The sequence below is a fragment of the Meriones unguiculatus genome, chromosome 1 (assembly GCF_030254825.1).
Source record: "Meriones unguiculatus strain TT.TT164.6M chromosome 1, Bangor_MerUng_6.1, whole genome shotgun sequence".
Classification (NCBI taxonomy): Eukaryota; Metazoa; Chordata; class Mammalia; order Rodentia; family Muridae; genus Meriones; species Meriones unguiculatus.
In genome coordinates this window covers 123827691-123846740 of record NC_083349.1, presented here as the reverse complement: position 1 = coordinate 123846740, position 19050 = coordinate 123827691, and the positions used below count along the sequence as shown (strand labels likewise).

Here is a 19050-nt window from a genome sequence, read left to right as displayed (position 1 = left end):
AATGAAGCCTTTACGTTTCTGAGGCTGAGTTCCTCAGGTTTTGGGTCAGCCACGAGCTGCTCCAGACCCTGAGTTCCTATGCCCAAGGGTCAGTGCACTTGACTGTCAGGTGACGAGGGCCAGTGCTTCCACTGTTCGTGCCACATGGCCATTTTGGATCTAACTTCTATTAATTAGGTCATAACTGAGAACTGCCACGGTCCAACCGATGGATGCTGAACTCTTTGCTCATGAGTGATGGGAAACATGACAAGATCTCAAGAAATCCAAGACCACACAAAAGAAAACTCCAGAATGTCCCTCAGAGGACAGAGAACAAATTTATTAACAAAATTTTAGCATATCAGGTATGTCTCTAATCCCAGCTCACCTAGGGTAGTCCTAGGCTACATATCAAAATGTTGTCTCAAACAAATTTAAAAAAATAACCATTTTTTTTTCCAGAAATCAAACTTAATATACAAAACAGATGACGGATCAGGGCCAGGAAAGGGGTATCCTAGGAATGCAAGGTTGGTTCAACCCTTGAAATTTAGTCACTGTAAACTACTACATTAACTGACTAAAACAAAGCCCTATGTGTGCCTTTAATCCCAGCACTCAGGAGGCAGAGGCAGGTGGGTCTCTCTGAGTTCTGGGCCAGCCTGGTCTACAAAGCTAGTCCAGGACAGTCAAGGCTATACAAAGAAACCTTGTCTCAAAAAAATAAAATAAAATAAAATAAAATAAAATAAAATAAAATAAAATAAAATAAATAAACTTAGTAATATGAGACCATGGGATCACCTCAGAGATGCCAAAAAGCATTTCTTTAAAAAGGACAAGATTAATTTCTGATTTCTAAGACAAAACCTGAAACTCAGCAAACATAAAAAGCATTTCCTCAGGCTTTTCCTTATACTTTCCTGTGGAACACTCTCAGCAAAAAACCATGTTTTCGCCCTGGCCTTCACCTGAAGACAGGGGTAGGCAGGGTGTTTTGCCAGATCCTCTTCCTTTTGTTTGTGTGAGGGTCACACAGACAAGTGGTTGAGGTAAACAAATTTGACTTCTTGGTGAACCCCTTCATTGTATCGAGGTGCTTTGCCCTGACTATAAAAAGGAATTGTGGAATAAACCATGTGCAACAGTTTCTCCTGGCAGCCCTCTCAATCTTGCGTGTAATGTGTTATTTTTAATTTTCTTTTAACCCTCACTCCCCACTTGGGAACTGTTTGACTCTGACGGTGGGCTCTGGCACTCTCCCCAAAGCTTCCTGTGACAAATTTGAAATAAAAAGCCCAATCATTACCATGGCTTTGAGTGATGTGCCCACCTCTCCTGTCCCATCTACTGTACTCTCCTCCCACCCTCTACTCCAGATACTGCCAGTAGCTGGCTATTCTTGAATCTGCCTTTCTGCTTGGTCTCTCTGTCATGAATGATTCCCTGAGGTAACACAGCTTGTTCCCTCTGCTGTACTTCCTGAAAGTTGGTCTCTGTTCAAATATCACCTCCCTAGGAGATACCCCTCAGTCATGCTTTGTAGAGCATCTCTTCTTATCACTGTTACCCTACTTTTTCCTGCTTGATTTCTCTTAAGACACACTGACTTACTATCAGCTCCCAACTAGATCATATGGCCCTTAAAGCAGACAGGTTGTTCAATGCTGTGTGCCTCTGGTGTCTAGGTTGTGAGCAGAACATGGCAGTTCTCCATGTTCACTGAGAGAATGAACTCCGAATAGGAACACACACCTTTCCAATATCCTCACTAGGTGTTACACTTCTTTAAAGCACCTGCCAGTCCAATCTGTGGCAAGAGCACTGCATGTCTCCGTGGCTAGACCTCTGGATTTCCCTAGTCTTTTACCTATTGCTTTGCAAGCACCTTTGCTACATAATAAACTGTTCCTCTGCCCCCAGCATGCTAAGATACGTCAGCCAGTTTGCTGTGTGTTGTGGTGGTGCTGCTCACCTTCTCTTCTGGCTTCCGGGTTTGAGATGTGGTTAGAAGGTCTTCCCATCCCAGGGTCATGGACACACCCATACTGTTTCCTCAAAATACCTACACATATGTGTAAGTGAATGCATATATTGTTTAACTCTTTGATTTAGCTCAGATTAACTTTATAAAGAGTAGGGAATAATCTAATCTAAGAAGTAAATTTAAAGCCAATTATACTGGTACATGCTTATAATCCCAGATTCAAGATGGAGATACATTGAGACCAGCCTGGGCTACCATAGCCAGTCCCAGGCTAGCCTGAGCTGCACACTGAGTTCTAAGTCTGAATTACATGGCTAGTTCTCATAATGGAAAGAGAAAGTATAAAAAAGTTACATAAAGTTTATAAAAAGTTATATAAAGTTTAGCTTTAAAGTCTAATAAATACAAGTTTTAATTTTCTGAGGAAAGAAGTTATGAAAATAATTCAAAGTGCACCTATTTTACAATGCACATGAAGGCACATGTCAATACGTGTGCGTGTACAATAATGTACTTCACACAGTCCCCTGGAGCACGGCACTAAGACCTGCCGTTATACCATAGAGCACCTTCAGGGGAAGTCTCTCTGCCTTCTTAGTGTCTTCTTCCTTTCTTGGATCCTGACCTCTTTTTTGATTCATTGTATTTTTTTTCAAAAAGTTTCTTTTCAAGTAAGCTCACTTCTTCATGGAGAGTGGAAGTCTTTATCCTCAGTAAGAAGGAGAAAATGTTTAATATAAACTGGTAACTCAGAGAAAAATTTGATTCTTCATAGGTTGTCACATGTTTACAATAGCTGGAATGGGAAGGAGAAAGGTAGGTTATCCTTAAGCAGTAATTTAGAAGCTTTGGCACCCATCCATTGTTCACCCCCAAATCCCTTCCCCAGCAGATAGTTAGCCTCCACACAGCACCAAGAGTTAGAGGGAAACTTGGGAAATCTGCTGAAGCTCCTTAACTATATGCAAACTCTTCACACTGTATCCATGTCTACTTCTGAAATGCTGATCTGGCCCACAGTCAAGTTTAAATACAAGTGAACACTCTGGCCAAATGCTTGGAGCAGTGTGATCCATGTAATATGTGTGGCCCTGACTCCCTGAGGGGATAATACAAATACTGTATTCTTTCAGATTTATTTTATAAGCGCTTTGCATTCATTTATGTATGTGTATTGCATGTTCACCTAGTACCCTTGGAGGTCAGAAGAGGGCCTGGGATCCCCTAGGACTGGAGTTACAGGTGTTTGTGAGCCACCATGTGGATGCTGAACAGAACCTGGGTCCTTTGAAAGAGCAACAGGTGCTCTTAACCTCTGAGCTAGCTCTCCAGCCCAGTTTGTTTTTTAAGGAACAAAATTCTGAGTCACTGCTTCATTAAACAAGCATAATTCCTAACAACACTTTAAATGCCTGTCCTTAGGTCCACAGGGAAGCCCTCATCTTCAGCAAGGAAACTTCTTTTTGTAGCAGATGCTTACAGAAAATCACAACCAATCAAAACACAGGTGTGGAGTCCAGTCCTAAAGGACACATCACCAAAGCACTTCTGCGCCTGAGACTCAGGGTACACAGCAGAGGAGGGGCGAAGAGACTGTACAAGGCAGGCGATCAGGACTCTGCTGTGAGACTGCATCTCCTAACATCAGAAGCCACACACATGACATCTCACAAATATGGCTGCCCAAACCAAAACAGAATGACAATAGACATATCAAAGCCGATGGGGAAGAGACCTCAGACTCACACAGAGAACTACAGGCAACTAGGAATGCCAAGATTGAGGGGTAGAGTAGTCTTCCTCAGGAAAAAGCACACCAATTGGTTGTCCACCAGCAAGTGGTCAGCCCTGAACACATACATACAAATAATATTATACGCCTGAGCAGGGTGTATTTAAGTACATGTATCTATCTCTGTGTGTATACATTGTTGTATATATACACATACATGTAACAATGTATGTAACAACAATTAATGGAAAAAGAGGCAAGACAATGAATTTGAAAGAGTGCAAGAAGGAGTATATGGAAAGGTTTGGAGGGAAGAAAGGGAGGTGGGAAATGGTGTAATTATATTATAACCTCAAAAAAGAAGAGAAAGGCCGAGCTATAGATTTCAGCATGCCTCTTGCTTCTGGAGTTTTAAAAACATGCATACCTTTTGCAGAACTTCTGGGTACTGAGCCAATACAGTGAGTTCTTGGTTATCAAGGACTGGCCTTTTGTCATCAAGAGTCCCTGGAGGCTATGGCCATGGAAACAAGGGCTATCGGTGTCTTCTTCGGTCCAGTTGAACTGAAAACTCGAAGGGCCCTTCTTTTCAACCATGGGTGTTGAACCAACAAGGGCACTAAATTGCTTTTGAAGATTTTCCACCATTTCTGGAGATGGAGGGAAGAGGCAAATGTCAATTCACAAGTAAAACATGGAGTCTATAGGAATGGGCTGCTGGTTTCTTAGCCTTTGGTGGTGGAAGTGGGCAATCAGGCCTCAAACTCTGGAGCCTCCTCCCTGCCTCCTGCGTGCACATTCACACCCACCTAGATTCATAGCTGCTGTAACATGTAGCATTAGGCCTCAGGAAGTTACTGAACATTGATTTAAAGAGAGAGCATGGACAATCTCAGTGCAAGTCTCCTGACAGCTCTCACAGTCACAGAACAGAGAGTTTCAGGTTTGCTGGGAACTGGAGCTCTGCTATGAAAAACAGCAAGGTCCCAGATTATGGATTTCCGTGTGATTTCTCCTTTGGAAGGCTCCATACACAGCAGCACCCCCATCAAGTGGAGAGTGTGGCATGTGGAGAAGCGAGGTTCTCCCAACTGTGCTGCCACCTGGCCCTGCAACGGAACCATCAGACTCACCTCTTTTCTTATACGCGACTGACTTGTCGACGTGGGAGAGGTAGAGCGGCCTTCGGGTTTTCCAAGAGTACCTGCCCAAGGCGGAACAGAGTGCAGCAGAATGAGAAGTGAATGGCCAGAGCTCAGAGGAAGGGTCGGGACCTGAAGCTCGGCACCCCTGGGCACCTGTCTGCATCTGTCAGTGCTTCTGTTCCTGAAGGGAGCAGCCCAGTGGTGTGCTCCTGCTAGGAGCCATTATACAGAACACAGCCGCAACAGTTCCCACCACCACACACTCCCCTGGGGCTGTTTCTCTCGCCTTTGCCCAAATACTCATCACTGCGGGATGCCCTTAGGATTCTGATTCTGAAAACATATATAAAATAGACAGCGAGTTGCAGTCTCTCTGGCACACAGGGCCTGGAAATCTCCTCTCTTTCTGGTGAGAATAGAAAGACCCAGACTCTATCAGACACACCTAAGAACCTGGTCTTCTGAGGGAAGGTCAGCCAGGTGTGCTCACCGCAGAGGGGGTGCTGGGCTGAATGGATCCACAGGGTCCCCTCACCCCACCTCAGGGCAAAGGCTAACTGCTATCTGGCCTTCCTGCAGGTGACTGGTGACCAGAGTGAACAGTGACATTCACCACTTCTGCCCCAGGCAGCCACTAGTGCAGTGCCCAGCAGACATTGCTGAAGCGGGACCACATAACGATGCTTCAAAGCTCATTTCCATCCTCCTGTCTGTCCTTCAGAGGAGCCTTCCAGAAACTACACTAAAAAATTCTACCTTCTTGATTCAGGCCACTGAATAAAAAATAAAGACAGCATGGTGCAGGAAAGCACACTGACCAGAGGGTCTGCTCTGTCCGCATGTGTCCAGCAGCTGGAGTGGCCATCAGGGTCTGGAGAGAGGCTATCTTTGTCTCCTTTATGCCCTCTAGGGCACACAGCAGGCATTCAACTTAAGTATTTTTAATAATGGAACAGATGAATAAATGGGCCAAACACACTGAGCATGTGTTTCCTACTCTTACAGGACAGTGAAGAGAAGTGACTGACATTATATTTGTGAGGCCTGAAGTGGGGATGACACACGCCTTTCATCCCAAGGCTCAGCATGCAGAGGTGAGCTCCAGGATAGCCAGGGCTACATGGCGAGACCACATCTCAAAACAACAACAACAAACAACAACAAACAAACAAACAAACAAACAAAACAAAAAAACCCTGTTACTATGTGCTGTATGTGCTGCACAGAGTGCTGGTGCAACCCTGTGATCTCAGTATTTGAGAGGTAGAAGCAAAAGAATAAAGAGTTCAAGGCCAGCCTGGGCTACATAGTGAACTGAGGACAGCCAGACAGGGCTAAGTGAGGTTTTGTCTCACCAAGAAAAGTAACCAACAAGTAGGAATGTACAAACCTTGTGTGATCATGAGATGTGGTGCAGCTAGTGCAGAGTGCTGGCTCTCGGGAGCCCTGAGACAACCAGAATGTTCTAGAGAAGACACTAGGCGCAGGAAGCCTGAAACACACATCTCTACTCACCTATAAACTCAACCACTGGTAACTCCCCATTTTTAATATTAGCTAAGAAGATATATGTAAGCATACAGTTTAGTACTGGATCACTTTAACCAATGATTACTTTAACCAATTAAGAGCCTCATGGAGGCAGAGGCAGCCAGATCTCTGAATTCGAGGCCAGCCTGGTTACACACAGTAGTTCCAGAACAGCCAGGGCTATATACACAGAGAAACCCTGTCTCAAAAAAAAAAAAAAAAAAAAAAATTAATCAACTTATATAGGAGATGTTCATTTTTTTTACTTTGAGTTTCACAGTGATTTAAAATGTTAAGAACAGAAATTTCTGTAAGTACAGAAGTAGACAGTCAATATTATCTCAGACTGTAAACTAAATTTAGGTAAATTATACCACACTTAATAAAATTGTCATTTAGCTCTATGGTGAGTTTTAAAATTATTATTTTATTCAAGACAGAGTTTCTCTGTGTAGCCTTGGTGTTATAGACTCACTTTATAGACCAGGCTGGCCTCCAACTCACAGAGACCTGCCTGCCTCTGCCTCCCCAAGTGCTGGGATTATAGGCATGAACCACCATGCCTGGCTTTTAAATTATTTTTAAAAACTACTAATTTTTAATTTAAAATAACCTTTAAAAGTGGTCCTTGCTTTCCTTGCAAGTGCCTGCATGGTGGCATCCTCAGGGATGCCGATGTGAAGCTTTCCCTGGGAATGCTGGGTCCGGACAGGTGCTTCTTGTGCACTGATATTGAGGGCCTAGGCAAGTGGCCGCCACAATCAAGGAGGCAGTGCTACCACCCTCAGGCCATATACCAAGAAGATGGGTTGGGGTTTGAAGACTGCAAAGGTCCAACTGTTTGGACGCCCTTCTGAAATGAAGTCTCCAGATGTTTGCCTTCCTCTGCCTGTGTCTCCAAGGCTCCCAGAGACACACCACGAAGGCCTTGGGATTCTAGCTAGACCCTATCTACAAGCTTCCCTCTTTTTTACACAGTTTCTCGGTTTGAATATAGAAGCAAAGCATAATTCACATATAATGACACCCCTTTCAGGGCACTTCCAATTAGCATTTACACACAGCTGTGTAATCACCACTGTGACTAATACACGGAACAGCCCCATCACTCCACAAGCTAGATCCTTTTGTAGTCAATGCTTCCCACACCCTTGATCTTGGGCAACCACAGTCTTTATCCTGTGAGCGTGGCCATTTTGCGAATGTGATGTAAATAGACTCACACAGTGCAACCTTTGGGTCCTTCATCTGGCATGTAAGACTCGAGGAGCCGCCCTGCTGGCTGTACCAGCAGACGCTGTCTACTGTGCTCAGTGGGCTTTGTGACGTGGACATACTAGTTCGTCTGTCTCGTCACTAGCAAGTCACTACACTTTGAGATGGACTTTGCCGAGAACAGACATTTTCATTTCACTTGAACTTCTCATAGTAGCTATACCATTTCATCTTCCTATGCTTGGTAGGAACAATTGTAGTTTGGAAGTGGACCTTCTAATTACAGGAGCCATCTCTTGTGTATCCTGTAATCTTCAGTTTTTCTCATTTGAAAAGTTGAGCTGTTTCCTTATTTTTATTAGTTCTTTATTAGATAAAAATCTTTCATCAGATGTGTGATATTCAAGTACTCCCTCTCTCATCGGCTTCTCCCCTGCCCCCAGAAAACAGGGTCTCACTATGTAGCTATGGCTGTCTTGGTGCTACCTATGTAGACCATGAAGCCATAAAGAGCCACCTGCCTCTCGGGTGCTGGGATTAAAGGCGTGCACCACTATGCCCAACTTTCGACTACTTTCTCTAAGCCTAGGGTTTTGTTTTCTCAAAAGAACCTTTGGAGAAATTCTGACTTCTAAAGTCCAACTTATCAATTTTTCTTTTATGGATCATGCTTTTGATGTGATGCCTAGGAAATGTTTACTTAAACCAAAAGGTCAACAAGCCTTTTCTTTTTCTCTTTCATCTTTCCTCCCTCTGTTCTTTTGTACATGCGTGTGGGGGGGGAGGGGGCAGAGGTCAACCTCAGGAACCACTTCACCTTGTTTTCTTGTGGCAGGGTCTCTCATGGGGACCTGGAGCTTGCAGAGTAGGCTAGCTTGATCCCTGCAAGCTCCAGGGATCCCACTGTCTGTCTCCCCAGTGCTGGGATACCACATCTGGCTTTTTACCTGGATGCTGAGGATTGAACTCATGCCCTAATGCTTGCTGCCTGTGACATCTCCCCCAGCCCAGCTGTCTACACGTTTTTAAATTTTCATCCAGGTTCTTCTCAACCCCTGTGATAAACGGGCAGTCATCAAAGCAGCCTGCTGAGCTGTTTTTAAACTATTGTTTTTACTAGTGTTTTCAAAAATCTCACGCAAAATAGCATGCTCAACTGTGGCAAACATGTTAATGGTCACCTGACAGCCCGAAAAGTGGTGCCCAGATCAACAGGCAGGCCTGGGTTCCATCCTAAGTAAAGTAAAACAAACAAACAAATGATAAATAGCTGCCTGTGTGTGTCAACATTACCACACACTGCATAGGATGGCTTTGGAATGGGACCCTCTAGACAACCTCTTCCCTGGGGCCTAGTGTCTCCCTGAAAGTGAGTTTTTACAAGCAGACTCACTTCTCTTGGCAGCTAAAGTGTCTGTGCTTGTAGATGTACAAGATTCTGACTTGGGAATTGGGAACATGTGAAACGTGAGGTGGTGACGGAACAGTTCGTCACCAAGAAGGCACAGCATGGCGACACCCAGCCCTCAGGATCAGAAAGGCCACAGTACAGAAGGAAGGTGACTCCCCAAAGCCCAAGACCTCATTTACCCACAGCAACACGAGGGGCCAACAAGGAAGAAGCAGCACAGAGGCCCCTGGGAGTCAGTGGCCTGTCAGAAGGCACCCTACCTCCTCTACCATCATGCCCTGAGCCTGCCCACCTGTCAGATACATTCTCCTCAGCCGCTCCTCTAGCATATCCTGAGCCGTTCTAGCAAAAACCCGTCACTCTTCTTTTGGCTAGAAATCTTTTTTCCATGCTGCTTTATCTGCCTTTGAACATGTTTCTCTGAAGTTTAGGGGAAAAATAAAAGCTTTGCCTTGAAACTTGAAAATGGTTTCTTACCACTCTATGATCAGCACTGGCCATCTTTGATTTGCTAGAACTGGAGTGACTTAATATTTCAAACTAACTTGAGAAATTTGTTTTTCTCAAATGATAAATACACACACACACACACACACACACACACACACACACGGCCTGATTACATAAGTATTAGTGTAAATTTACATAAACAATTTACATAAACAGATGTTGGTTTTTCTTCAGTCTGTGGGACTCAGAGTTCCAATAGAAATGAAACTGTGCTGGAGATCAGTGGAGGTGTGCTCTCTGCTATATAGATAACACTTAGAAATTTATGAATGAACTGAATTTCAGCTGGGGCGAGTAGGTGATGTCACAGAGCAACTCTGTGAAGACTCAGACCTCACTCATACAGCCCATGGAGGCTCAGTTGAGACCTCAACTAAGGAGCACCCATGGTCTAGACCTGGGCCCCCTGCACACAAGTGGCCAGTGGGGGGGGCGCCTGGCGGGTTGGGGGCTGCTTCTCACATGGACTCTATTGCTTGCTTTTGGGTCACTTTCTCCTAGCAGGGCTGCCTTGCCCAGCCTCAGGGATGAGGATATGCTCAGCCCTGATATGACTTATAGCTCGGAAGGGTTGATATAGGGGGAGGGCTCCCCCTTTTCTCAGGGAGAAAAGGAAAGGGGTAGGAGAAGGAGGGGCAAGGGCAGAGCTGGGAGAAGAGGAAGAGGGGGCTTGGGATATAAAGTAAATAAACTGAAATAAAAATATTTTACAATTATTTTTAAAAATTTGATATAAATAAATGTTTGTCAGTGTGTGTAAATATATATATATATATAACTAGAATGTATGGGACCAAAATTTCTGGAGAAAGGTCACATGCTGCCAGGCACACACTGACACAGAGTAGCGAACAGAGGACAGAGTACATACTTGGCCCTTGATTCTTCCCATTTTCGTCTTTTCTCATCAAAAGCTCTCTTCATAACTTGATACCATTTTCTGAAATCAAACTGTGGCTTTTCTGAAAGAAATGAAATCCATGCTATGCAGTGGAATCCATCACATCAAAACAGCACATGTTCTCCACATCTGAGTTTCTCCCTGAATTGAGAACATTCACAGAACAGCTCTTGGGGAGAGTCAGCAGAGCCACCACCACTCTCCTGTAAGGTGTGGCCAAACTATGGTCCCATAGGACTGTCCTGAAACCAACTTTTTACACATCTCTCCTCAGCTTTAGCAGCTTTGCTGCTTCCTGGAGACGGGATCACACACTTTGCTCTCTGTGACACAACCAGCCCCTCCTCCCAGCTTCCACACCCAGCACTGAAGCCTCACTCCTGGTAGTACTCCAGTACACCTGGCCACTGTGTCGAGAAGCAAATGATTGATAAACATGTGAAATGGTGCTTTGGGGGATAAAGCCAGACTTGCATCTTCTCAGGACCCATTTCTGTTCTTCCTACTCCTAATTCAGAGAGTCTGTGCACGAGGAAGGATGTGCACTGCAGCAGAGCTGGAGTGTGTTTGAGACACAGGCCAGAGGGACAACAGACTCAAGACATGGCAAGTATAAGCAGGATTATGCTCCATTACCCTCTAATAAGAATGGTCTAATTACAAATCTCTTCAAATGGCCAATATAACCAAACAGTACAGTCTTGTAGGCTATACAGCCAGAGAAGAGACCAACCAAAGAACTAACTGTAAGGGCAGAGAACAGCTAACGTTAGTCAGCTCAAGGGGTTTTGATCCCCAATCTCCTCAAGGGTAAGTGGTGAAGAGGACAGAGGTATGGTACACAGGGCAGGGGAGAGTATGAAACAATCCTTCTGCTGTTGGCGGGAGGATCGCTGCGAAGACTACTAGCCAGAGGACCCTCTCAGCCATGGTCTCCATAACCGACATTGCCTCTAGCGTTGAAGGAACCTCAGAAGACATCTGGCTCAGCCCTGTGAAGCATTACTGTGAGCAGGGGCAGGAGAGGTGCTTTACTTCATCGCTATTACGGAAAATACATGAACTGAGAACATTAAGCCCAAACTCCTAAAACCAATGAACAAAACTCCTTCTACAAAACAGGAACTGCACCTGAATTTAAGAATTCATATAGATACAAAGATGCACTGAGTTATCTTAGGCCAGTAACTCTGCTCTGCATCAGATAAACTTTTTATCTGGATTGTAACCCAGCTACTTGAGAGGCTGAAGCAAGAGGATCTTAAGTCAAGCACAAAATAAAACTGACCAACCTGGGCAATTTAGTGAGACCTTGTCTTAAAAGGGGTGGGGGGACCAAGGATACAGCTCAGAGGAAGAGAGCTGGCCAAGCCACAGATAAGCCCGGTGTTCAACACATACTAACTACCTGTCTCCTTACAAAGTGCTCACAAGACAATCATCTCAGAGTTTAACAAATACCAGCAGTCTAACAGGACAAGAGGTAATTGGGCCATGAGTTATAATTCTGTAGGGTAAAGATCCAGAGGAGTCTGGACAGCAGCAAGGGTGGCAGGCATGGCCAGCTCTGGCTTTGGAAAGGCGGAACTTGGCGTGTGGTGAGTGGCTGTGGAGAACAGGCAGAACACCGCTCACAGGAGAATGAAGAGGCACTTGCTAAGTCTGAAGGGCTGTGGGGATATGAAAAGAGCACTTCACGTAGAAGGGCCAGGGCAGGGAGCCACAGAAACAAAGCTGTTGCAAAAAGTTCATGGTCTGCTCTGGCTAGTGTGCAGCCAGCAAGCCTGCAAGAACAACAGATGGGTCTTGAACACAGAAGTCACCTGAGTTTCTTGGCAGCCACAGATACAATTAGATCTACACATGGAAAAGTCAGCATACATCCCAGTCTGTGCTCATACAGACACATGTATGTATAACTGTCCATCCTTTTCCTCCACATGGACTACCTTTTAATGCATCACTTTGAATTTGGCTAATAAAAAAATCCAAGTACCTTCTCTGTGTTCTTCATTATATGCTTCAGCAAGATCCGAGTAAGACCTGGAGGTGACGACATACAAGACAACATCTTTAGATGCCATTGTCTGGACAGTTAATTTTTCACTTTATTTTCTTTTTGAGACAGTGTCCCACTGCGTAGCCCTGGTTGGCCTGGAACTTTCTTTGCAGAACAAGCTAACCTGAACTCACAGAGGTCTGCCAGCCTCTGTCTCCTGAGTGTTGAGATTAAAGGTGTGGCCCGCCATACCCAGCTTGGAGAGTTCATTTTGAATTCTGAAGGGAAAGCAGCAAAGTTGGAGAGGCGATCACCATCGTGGAAGAAGACACTGAAGATCTTCATTCCTGCGACTTTCAAGAGGCTGGCATTGCAGTGCACCTTTATGATCTAAAATAATCTCAGAGATGCGATGCCGGGAGCCTGAAGGCACCCTGATATGGTGTCAAGCTAATTCTTTACACTGTAGGATGCTTTAAAGCAGAAATACACAGGGGTGGTGAGAAACGCTGCGAGCTCAGGAAAAGGTCTGATCGGGTAGCCTGAGTGCTCTCTAGAAATCCCTGTGGCTGCAGCACACCAGACTCCACCCTGCTGTGAGAACAGGACTCCTGCATTCTGAATAACTGGCAACAGCAATGATTCTCCCCGCTGTTTTTAAGAAACTGGAGTCAGTTCAACAAAGGGCCACCTGCCACTGACTTACCATTCCAATTTGTCATCCAGCAAAAAGAGCAGTTTCAATACAACCACAATGACAGCTACAGCCTGCACATCATATTTAACTGTCCTTTTCATTTTAGCTATAGGATCAAACGTCAGAAAATCCACTTCTCCGATTCCAGTCAACTTTACCACTTGGCAGGTTAAACTGTGCATTTCCTCTGTTGAAAAAAAATGGTTAAACACAAATTAAATTACCTGGCTAACTGTGCATATGCATATTACCTGGCAATACACATATTCATACAGTATCTGGTATCTTTACACATCTGATTTGCTTGTAAGGCAGGGTCTTGCTATACAGCCCATGTTGGCCTTGAACTCATGACTCTCATGCAGTGTAAACTGGGATTACAGGCTTGCAACACCTTACCCAGCAATCTTTTATTATTAACACAGGATACCATGCAGGAATTTGGAGAGCAATTTTTGAATAAAATAATACTAAAAAAATGAAGCCAGAGTAGAAATAGTAACGGGCAAATCTTGGCAAGTCCTATTTGACCTCATAAGCATTTATGTGTGGGACACATTTGGGTCTCACGCAGATGGCCACACACCAGTTTTGTGATGCCCCATACATGCCCCACATTTGTCTCTACAGCAAGACACATTCACTTCCTTACAAGGACAACCTTCTCCAGGAATGCTGTGAGTCCTGGAGGCTCTGAAAGCTCTAAGCTAGATGCCTTGCTTTCTCACAAAAAGGCCAAATAACATGAGACTTAGACCCTAGGACCTGTATCCAGCTTCTCCACCAGTGGCCTCGAGAGCAGAGTCACACAGCCTCAGCTTCCTCACCACTGTTTTACTTCAGGACAGGGCTTTGCTGTGTAGCTTAGGCTTGCCTCAGTTGTGCTCCTACTGCGGGTTGGGATTCCAGGCACGAGCCACTGTATGTAGCCGTAACTTCCCTTACTTGTTAAGTGGGTTATGAGAGAACTGAGTGAGATGAAACCAGATTATACAGATGAGCATACTTTGAAAATTCCTCACGCCCCTACATAGAAGAGGTGTACCACAGTCTCTCCTAACTAACAGAATGGACACAGGTCTGCCCGGCAGCTGACTGACTTCATTCCCTTCACAGAGCCCACGGTGCAGGTTAAAGCAGACTGTGGGGTCCTGCCATTTGGACCAGCTCTGTGTGACCTCAGATGAGCCACAACAGTGCCTTCTTGATGGTTACAAACATGACGTGAACTGACCTGCCGAAAGCAGTCAGGTCAGTGCTGACTGGCCTCCATCCCTGTCTGTCCTCTCCTGGTGACTGTCCTTAGCTCCCTCCTGAACTGAGCTCCCTTCTCCTGACCACCCCCAGTCAGGGTGTAATAGGTTATCTCACATGCCTGCTAAACTGTTAGCTCCCAGCCCCAACAGTTCTCAGATTTCCCCGAAGCCCACACTGCCGCTTGCCTCTCCTTTGCACAACTCTCTGTCCCTTCACCTCAACAGTTCTTTTCCTCATTCTGCATCACAAGCATCTCAGAGCTGACTCTCATGTCCCAGGTCATGGCTATACACCAATTGCTTCTACAGAGACCTACAGAGACCTATGCAACACCAGCAGGCTTTCCAGATAGCCTTGTCTTGGTGCTAAGGCAGCTCCCCCAAGATGCCTACATGGACTGATGCTTTATAATCTGAAGCCCGACACACAAGGATTGTCACATCATAATCTGTAGTGCTTTCCCTCATCTGCTAGACTAGGAACCCGACATAGACCATGTGTAATGAAGCAGGAGCAACAGAAAATGGCATGCATTGTGATAACTCAGCAACAGTCACTGTGAGGCTGAGTATGGTGACTGATGCCTCCAGCACCCAGGAGGCAGAGGCAGAAAGACCTCCATGAATTCAAGGCCAGCCTGGTCTGTACAGTGAGCTCCAGGCCACATAGACAGACCCTGTCTCAACATTCCCCTCCACAATAACAACTGGAAGACAACAAAGCAACCAAGCAGATATAGAAGTCCTAGACATCTTGTATTTCTAGTCCAGTACAAAATTTAGGGCTGGCTTTTGCCACAAGCTGCACCAGGGTGACCTAACACACATGCTCTGCACAAGGTGGCTAAGGCTCTCATCACAGTCCTCACTGCCCTAAAAAGCTCCCTGGGCTATCCACACTGCTCTCTGTGGCTTTGGGAACTGGAACTTGCAAATGGTATCAGGCTTCAAGCACTGTGTGAGGTCATCTCCGAGACCACTATACTTGTCCTTGCTAGTTCAGTCTGGTCTTGAGCTCTGGGCCTTCTTCTTCCACCTCTCAAGCGCTGACGTCACACTTGACTAGTATTTTTATTTTTAATTAGAATTTGTTATGCAGCACTAATGTTCTCAGGTGAATAGAGTGTGGCTTTTCCACACAGGCCATCAGTAGCCCACACTGAAGTACTTGCTGCTTTGCCTGCACTAAGATCAACTTGCCACAGCAGCCGCGTGAGTTCTCCCAAGCCTAAGTCACACAGAAATAGAGCTGTTTCTGAGCAGCATCCCTGTAACTGTGTTAGATGGGCGAAGTTAGTTTAGGAAGGCGTCTGAATTAAGTTCCTGGTACTAAGGACTCCGTCAGGTGGCTGGAGCAGTCTGCAGCTGAAAGAAAGGCCTTACTTTTCTGCCTCACAAAACTCAGCAGCCCAGCCTCCTCCCCGGCACAGCACAGCTCACCAGGGAGATTGACCTCCAGCAAGTATTTCATACACAGGGTGTTGGGGTGGAGGTAGCAGTCTTCGCTTATGTCCGGGAAACGAGGCAAGTCTAAAAATACGGCGACTTCGATCATGTTTTTATAGATGTCTTCATAGTCAGGCCAAGACTGAAATTTAAAAAGGACATAATCAACATAGTAATCCCTGCAACATAAATTATCTAAAAAGATTTTCTTAAAATTATTTTAAAGCTCTTTTCTGACTTAAGGTAACGTGTAAATGAGGGAAGCAGTATGTGGAGGAGAGACGGTGCGGCAGTCCGAGGCATTTGCACTCATGGGGAGGGGCACAGACCAGTTCCCAGCACCCGCATCGGGTGGCTCACCTGTGCTCAGCTCCAGGAGCGCCAACCTCCTCTTCCAGTCTCCATGGGCCCTTGCCTGCCTGCATGTCACATGCACACACAAATAATCTTTTTTTTTTTTTTTAAGTAGTATGTGGGTTGGCAAGATGGCTCAATGGGCACAGTGCTTGCTACCAAGCATGATGACCCGAGTTCAACTCTTGAGACCCACATGGTGGAGGCAGAGAACTGGCTTTGGCAAGTTGTCTTCTGACGTCCACATATACCACAGAGCATGCACGCTGTGGCCCTGTACCTCCCCCAACGAGATAAATGTAACAAAAGTACTAGGTATTTCTAAGACTAGGCACGGCAGTACACACCTTTAACCCCAGGACCTGGAAGGCAGAGACGGACATCTCTCTCTGAGTTCAAGGCCAACTTGGTCTACAGTGAGCTCCAGACCAGCCCAGGCTACATAGCGAGATCCAGTCAGACACAAAAAAGAATTATGTATGCATTAAGTAAAATTTAGAGTACGGAAAAAGTATGAAAGATAAATACTCATAAATCCTTCCTATTCAAATTTGGCAATTTTAAACAATAGTGATACTAAGTTAAAAATCCCACATAGTTCTGCTTGGCTCATAAAACTCATCCTGGCCTCACTCATGATCCAGTGAAATCATTACTTCTCACCTTAGACCTGGAGAAAGATAAAGCTGAAAATCAGCTAAAGACACACTGGGTGAGATCCAATCCAGTAGCAGAGCCTTGTCCAGCCTTAGCAAGGATGTAGGTTCGAGTCTCAGTATCATCAATCAATCAACCAACCAACCGACTCGAGTCATGGTGTTATCCTAACTGCAGGAGCACACAACCTTCTCCCCTCCTCTCCTGTGCGTTCCCATTCCTCGTCAGAGCACACTAACAGGTGCAGCCCACGGTCACCTAATATCTGTGCTCCCAGAAGGGAGATGACGCCACGCTCAAAGTCTACCAGCCAAGAGTCTGCAGCTTGGCTTCATGCTAACGCCCTCCACAGGAAGTTAAGTACAATCCTCCTTGACATTTTAGAAGTCTGGAGCTTGGAATCACATTCTCCCCTTTTTTTCCTCCATAGAACTTATCCATATGAGGCTTATGAACATGGCTACTGACATAAACAAATGTTTTATGGGATTTCAGGAAACCCCAGGTTTTCGTTAAGGTGGAGACCCTGCTAAGTGTTCTTGACAGAAATGTGAGTGTCAGACTGAAGAGGTTAAGTTAGCCTGGGTGACTCCATTTTGAAATAAGGAGCCATCTTAATCAGGAGCTGAACTCAGGTACCAGGACATATCACAGAATGTGCACCTGGCAGAAAACAAAGTTAGCTCTCCAAGCAATGGCCTCCAGAAGATTTTACAGAATAAACGTTTAGTAAAAAATAGAGACAATCACCCTGGCAATTGTGATTACCCAATTCTATAACATCAAGGCATGAACCCCCCTGCTTTCTCTCATGGAAACATGAACCCTCCTACTTGCTGTCATGGAAACCCCCTGCCTACAGTCTTTCCCTTTAAAAACCCTGCTCACTCAGGGCTCAGGGTCCCACTTCTCTACTGTTGTGTCAGTGAGACTTGGGTTCCGAGTTCAATCGCTCTCGTAATAAAGCTCTCTTGCTTTGCATCAAGTCGTCTCCTGGTGGTCTCTAAGGGTCCCATGATCCTGGCATTTCAAGACATTGTATAATGACACTGTTTGTAAAACCCCAAGCAGGAACAACATGATTGACTGTCAGGGATAAGACAGATGAGGAGATCTTGGTATTTCACAATGCAACATGAATTGGCAATAAAATGCACTCTACATGCAACAGTATGAGTTTTCAAAATGTTCATGTTCAAAGAAAGATGTCAGGCGTAAGGGAAGGCCTCAGTTTGTAAAAAGTAGAGGACTCAAGAGGCTGGGACCTAGTCTTAAGTACAGTTAAGTCAGGACAGTTTGACTCTAAGGTGGGCTGGCTCAAGGCTGGAGGGAGGGACCTGGCGATGCTGGAGGCCAAAGGTGGGGCTGCTCAGGCTGTGAAAACCCACTGTGCTGCACACATTTTGTGGCGTGCATCTCCCAGATGTCAGTTTACCACAGTAAAAATGAAAAGGAGAAGGTAAAGATAATCCCAAATAAGCACACTGCTTAGCACAGAACTACTGTGCACATCAGCATTGTGAGAGAAAGTAAAGACAGTATCAAAGGAAATCTACAAGACCCCCTGGGAAGATGCCCGGCCTCCTTGCAGATCTCTAATGACTCCCACACAGCACTTCCCCACGCAGACATTCCATTACTTTCTCTTTTTTTTTGGGGGGGGAAGAGGGTACATGTTCTCCCACTGAGTTATCCATCCAGCTTCAGTCTCCTTTAGTGGGGCTAAGCATTAAAAATTTCTCCCTTAGTTATAGAAACAATTGCTCCCCACTTTGAGCTCACAGTCAGTGAAATGCAGTTGTTTAGAAAGCCCTGCTATAGAGTGCCATCTTTTCCACCTTCTACATGTATGAATGTGCTTGGAAGCCAACTGAAGGAATTATTATTTCTTTATAAGATGTCACATTGTTAAACTCAGCTCTTCCACAGATATAAGGATGGGGTGATACTTTATAGGAATTCAGGAGTGACATGATTAATCTACAATTGGGGAACACAAAGTGAACTGATGGCAATTCAAAGTGGCAATGTGTTTTTTTCAAGTCTTTTTATCATTGAGATAAAGTAATTCTACTTATATGACAAAATACTATTAACTGTATTCTAATTTGCCAATTTAAAAGAGAAAAAAGGAAAACAAATTCTCATCAATCTTTGGAAGGAAAGTGTCCGTTTGCTTAAAAAAAATAACTCATTTAGAATTCTGTTTCTCTCTACAGAAAGCCTAC

General features: G+C 45.0%; 1 protein-coding gene across 3 annotated transcripts in view; it reads right to left on the bottom strand.

Moving 5' to 3' along the window:
• Positions 1 to 288: 288 nt before the first annotated feature.
• The window catches only part of Taf1b (TATA-box binding protein associated factor, RNA polymerase I subunit B), a 63087-nt gene continuing 44325 nt past the window's right edge, over positions 289 to 19050 (bottom strand). For 2 of the 3 annotated variants that reach the window (XM_021661589.2, XM_021661580.2), the window contains exons 9-15: positions 15806 to 15953; positions 13119 to 13296; positions 12410 to 12456; positions 10384 to 10474; positions 4835 to 4905; positions 4129 to 4351; positions 289 to 2765 (exon numbers count right to left, since the gene is read on the bottom strand). In XM_021661589.2, the coding sequence (XP_021517264.1) occupies positions 2564 to 2765; positions 4129 to 4351; positions 4835 to 4905; positions 10384 to 10474; positions 12410 to 12456; positions 13119 to 13296; positions 15806 to 15953 (960 nt within the window). In that variant the 3' untranslated portion in view covers positions 289 to 2563. Of the gene's footprint in view, positions 2766 to 4128; positions 4352 to 4834; positions 4906 to 10383; positions 10475 to 12409; positions 12457 to 13118; positions 13297 to 15805; positions 15954 to 16512; positions 18925 to 19050 lie in introns of those variants that run through there. The other variant, XM_060366260.1, reaches the window with a different exon arrangement.